This window comes from Diaphorina citri, unplaced genomic scaffold (genome assembly GCF_000475195.1).
Source record: "Diaphorina citri unplaced genomic scaffold, Diaci psyllid genome assembly version 1.1 scaffold818, whole genome shotgun sequence".
In the NCBI taxonomy this organism is placed as follows: domain Eukaryota; kingdom Metazoa; phylum Arthropoda; class Insecta; order Hemiptera; family Psyllidae; genus Diaphorina; species Diaphorina citri.
The window spans coordinates 9,926-14,891 of NW_007378250.1; the positions used below are offsets into that span (position 1 = coordinate 9,926).

The following is a 4,966-nucleotide window of genomic DNA, read 5'->3' on the forward strand; positions in this document are numbered from 1 at the left end:
TAGGATGGGGGGGGGGGCATGTCAGTGATATTACTACCTGTATTTACCTTCATCTTTGAATTTCAGGGTACATCCAAAAGATCTCAGACCGACCTGGAGTTGGAAGTAGAAAATATTGGAGCTCACCTCAATGCTTACACCTCTCGGGAACAGACAGTGTTCTATGCTAAGTGTCTCAAACAAGATGTGCCCAAGGCTGTAGAAATTTTGGCTGACATCATCCAAAACTCTAAATTAGGTACTAAACATACTTACCTACAATTTTTACTAATGCAGCTAGAAGAGTAGTCAGTTAAGACCTATTATGACCACTTCATATGTGGTTCAATAAAGTCATAATTAAATAGGTACTCTCTTCCTACAATCCCAATTGCAAGGTATAATTGTCCATTGAAATTATTTGGCACCCAAGAGATTTATCTTCAACAGAAGTTGACAAGGTCTCATAAAGTTCAATTTGAATTTGTAGCTGTGCTTTTTTTTTAATTCTCACGTTTTCTCTCCTCCTTTGTCCCCTCTTCAGGTCAAGCCGAAATCGAGCGTGAGCGTGGCGTCATCCTGCGTGAAATGCAAGAAGTGGAAACCAACCTGCAGGAAGTCGTGTTCGATCACCTTCACGCCACCGCATTCCAAGGCACTCCTCTGGGCAACACCATCCTGGGACCTACCCAGAACATCAAGTCCCTCCAGCGCCAGGACCTGTTGGACTATGTGAATGCTTTCTATCAGCCAGCGCGTATGGTGCTGTCTGGTGCGGGAGGGGTAGACCACGATACCCTTGTCAAGTTGGCCAAGGAACACTTTGGCAATGTGAAACCCCCGAATGTGGATTGTGCCGGTGTGGTGCCTCCCGCTCACTGTCGGTACACGGGTAAGTCTCCTCTGTTGTACTCTAGTGAAGGGTAGTGGGAGAAAAGTTATGGTAAAAATGCCAATTTCGTGTTAATATAGACCGGGCGGCGCGGCGCTTCAAACCCTTCACGTTCGGGCGCCATCTTATTTGTACCAGCCTAATTAGCTTGCCACTCTCTTCTATTCCCTCAGGGTCTGACGTACGTGTACGTGACGACGCCATGCCCCTGGCCCATGTAGCGCTTGCTGTGGAAGGTTGTGGTTGGGAGAGCGCGGACAACATCCCCCTCATGGTAGCCAACACTTTGATCGGTGCCTGGGATCGATCCCAGGGCAGTGGAACGAACAATGCTAGTCGACTGGCTGCTATAACGGCAGAACAGGGATTTGCACATAGCTTCCAGTCGTTCAACACTTGCTACAAGGATACCGGACTGTGGGGAGTGTACTTTGTTGCGGACCGCATGCAGCTTGAGGTAAGAAGGAAGCTTGAGGTTTCCTATTTTTTCTATAGAACCTAGAGGTGTGTCTCGTATGGCTGGGGGACGTCAAACAGGGAGTAGACCAGCTTAGGCTGTCTGGGGGACTTTACAGGGAGTATACCAGCCTGAATTTCCCTTGCTAAAGAAATAGCAAAGGTTGAGTGTGAAAAGCATCCACTCGTAAAATTTGTAGCTAAAACCAAAGGTGAGCTCAAAGCAATCACCCTGGTTAGGGCTGATTGGGAGGCTGACGAAAAACGCCGACCCCGTCCGTACACGGGAAAAGGCGAAGAAAAAGATTTTTTTTTCCAGGAGTTTTCTACCTATCCTTTATTTATGTGGATTTTTATGTTAAAACTGAGAAAGAAACTCGAGGTTAAAACTTAAAATGCACTTCGTTCTGTTATTCGCAGGACATGACCTTCTCCGTTCAACATGAGTGGATTCGTCTGTGCAAAACCGTGACGCCCGCCGAGGTCGAGAGAGCCAAGAACCTGCTCAAATCCAACTTGTTCCTGCAGTTGGACGGAACGACGCCCGTGTGTGAGGACATTGGACGTCAGATCTTGTGCTATGGACGTCGCGTGCCTCTGCACGAACTGGAGGCTAGAATCGACGTGAGTATAAAATCGTCGTCGCGTCGACGTTTTTTTTTTTTTTTTTAAAAAAAAAAAAAGCTTAGTAAATTCTATTGGAGGATGAGCTATACATTTCTCGGCAAAATCACAACGTTGGGTCGGGGTTGTGTTTTTTGGGGGTCACGAGTTGGAGGCTAGAATAGTCGTGAGTATAAATCGTCGACGTTGTTTTTTTTTTTTTTTTTTTTTTTCGAGACGTCAGTTAAGTCCACAGAACTTATTGCTAGGAGGGATAAAAAAAGAAGGATTTAATAGAGGGAACTGAATGTAACTACTTGTTATACTTATTTTCATACTCTACACTGTAAAATTCTTTGTCTAATGGTTCATTTTATTCGTTCATTTAATAATGCCTTTTTTTCTGTCCTCCACTCAACAGATTCCTCGAAGAAAAAAAGTATTGATTCCTATTTCTAATTCTCTCTGTTTCTCAGGATGTAACTGCTAAAGACATTCACGAAGTTTGCACCAAGTACATTTGGGACAGATGCCCTGTAGTAGCAGCTGTGGGCCCCACTGAACAACTGCCCGACTACACCTGGTTGAGACAGTCCATGTACTGGATTAGGTTCTAAGTCACTAGCCTCCCCCCCCCCCACCTCTTACCACCCAACCCCTTCAAACTACTACCCCTGTATTTGTTACCAGGTTTCGAGAAGATTAGTGTTATGTTACGAGATTTAGGAGCATTCTCTAGTGATTTTGTTACGAATTTTCGATCATTCTCATTCAGTGTCAAGGGGTGTTACTAGATTTTGAATTATTATGAGATGTCGGGGTCGAACCGACATTTCATTTCTGTTGAAATTACAGTAAGTAGGTACTTAACTTATGGAGCAAGATTTGAAGCGATATGACTTACATCTTCCAACCAGACATTGTTAAAACAAGGAAGCTTCTCGAGGTACTTAACTTATGGAGCAAGATTTGAAGCGATATGACTTACATCTTCCAACCAGACATTGTTAAAACAAGGAAGCTTCTCGAACAGGTGATTTTTAATGTTCTAGGAACTTCAGAGGGGTTTAATCAATTGTACATTTTCGAATTCTGTTACATTCTGTTCTAAAAAACTGTAGTCAAATTCTATGGAAGTAGTACTTCCCGCTTTCCATTTGTCGTGGGCAGTGGAAATTATTTTCTGTTTCCACAGTTCTTGCTTTTTTCTCTTAGAAAACGTGATGTTAAGAATTGACTTTGGTCCATTTGAAATGAAATCCTGTGTAAATATGTAGAAGAAAAGCAACTGCGAATAAAATATGAAAATCTGATCCGATATTGTGTTCTCTAAGAGAAATATAGTGTTCTTTATTTCTATTAATATTTGCGGTTGCGTTCTTAACCGAACCTGAGGTGCTGGGTTCGATTCCCAGACGGGAGGAAAAAATTCTGACTAAACTTCCGTTTCTGGATGGTGGCATAAATAATGTCCTTGAATCAGTGCGAAAGTGAATCCGAGGGACATTTTATTTTTCAACTCTTGAGTGCAAACTACGTAACAATAAACGATTTGAGAACCAATGCAAACGCTCACTTTACGAACCACTGAGTGGAATTAAAATCATTTGCTATTATGCATGATATCAAAAACCTAGCCGTTCATTGTAAACAGAGTTCTTGCAAACAGGTGATTTTTAATGTTCTAGGAACTTCAGAGGGGTTTAATCAACTGTACATTTTCGACTTCTGTTACATTCTGTTCTAAAAAACTGTAGTCAAATTCTATGGAAGTAGTACTTCCCGCTTTCCATTTGTCGTGGGCAGTGGAAATTATTTTCTGTTTCCACAGTTCTTGCTTTTTTCTCTTAGAAAACGTGATGTTAAGAATTGACTTTAGTCCATTTGAAATGAAATCCTGTGTAAATATGTAGAAGAAAAGCAACTGCGAATAAAATGTGAAAATCTGATCCGATGTTGTGTTCTCTAAGAGAAATATAGTGTTCTTTATTTCAATTAATATTTGCGGTTGCGTTCTTAACCGAACCTGAGGTGCTGGGTTCGATTCCCAGACGGGAGGAAAAAATTCTGACTAAACTTCCGTTTCTGGATGGTGGCATAAATAATGTCCTTGAATCAATGCAAAAGCGAATCCGAGGGACATTTTATTTTTTAACTCTTGAGTGCAAACTACGCAACAATAAAACGATTTGAGAACCAATGCAAGCGCTCACTTTACGAACCACTGAGTGGAATTAAAATCATTTGCTATTATGCATGATATCAAAAACCTAGCCGTTCATTGTAAACAGAGTGACACTCTAGTTGACTCTTCCCTAGATAATACGGGAGACTTGGAATTCTGTTATCACGTCAGTGGCGACCTTAGGTAGGTCTAGTCAAGGGAGGTAGGTTAAATCCTGATTAAAGTAGGTTGATTTACATTGGGTCGACACTGACGCTTTTGTCAACATTCAGAGAAGAAAAAAGGACCTTGATAGAGGGAATTGTAACTGCCAAGGTCTTATCGTCCCGAAAACGAGAGGAAGACAGGATAGGAGAAAGCCAGTCGTTCCGAGAACAAACCCTATCTGTTCAGTATAAAATCTGCCCCGAGCGGGAATCGACCCCGTGGCTTAATGCTTACAAGACAAGACAGACGCGCTATACTTTCAAGCTAACTAGGATGGATATTTGAGTTTAATAAGTTTAACCTTAAATGTGATATCTTTTAGTCTGTTTTCTGGAGCAGAACCCTTGTTAACTAACTATCATGGCGAAGGTCCAGCTTTAGAGAATAGAGATCTTCTTTCACAGAATTTTCCTCAGAAAACTCTTCCTATACCTACACCACTGCTAAAGCACAATGCTAACTGAGACCACATAGGTACATAGGCAAGGTATTTCATCTCTAGGTGACCCAGTGGACTATCGCATTTAACATTACCTGGTGATTTGCTTTTGATAAGGTAAGTTAGACGACCGACTCTAGTTACATAAATCGTACTTGTTTTTTTTTTTTTTTTCAACTTTAAATACGTACCTACCTTATTTTGT

At 41.6% G+C, this 4,966-nt stretch overlaps 2 protein-coding genes across 3 annotated transcripts in view; one reads left to right on the plus strand and one right to left on the minus strand.

The window, feature by feature from the left end:
- Positions 1–3,243, plus strand: part of LOC103512280 (mitochondrial-processing peptidase subunit beta) — a 13,029-nt gene extending 9,786 nt beyond the window's left edge. Inside the window, exons 2-7 of one of the 2 annotated variants that reach the window (XR_003392348.1) lie at positions 67–238; positions 524–871; positions 1,045–1,328; positions 1,748–1,951; positions 2,407–2,792; positions 2,877–3,243. Coding sequence is in view for 1 of the 2 variants with exons in the window: in XM_008477035.2 (XP_008475257.2) it covers positions 67–238; positions 524–871; positions 1,045–1,328; positions 1,748–1,951; positions 2,407–2,547 (1,149 nt within the window). In the remaining variant the exon portion in view is untranslated. The other variant, XM_008477035.2, reaches the window with a different exon arrangement.
- Positions 2,886–4,966, minus strand: part of LOC103512281 (mitochondrial-processing peptidase subunit beta-like) — a 5,006-nt gene continuing 2,925 nt past the window's right edge. Inside the window, exon 4 of the mRNA XM_026825796.1 lies at positions 2,886–2,978. Within this exon, the coding sequence (XP_026681597.1) occupies positions 2,886–2,978 (93 nt within the window). The remainder of the gene's footprint in view (positions 2,979–4,966) is intronic.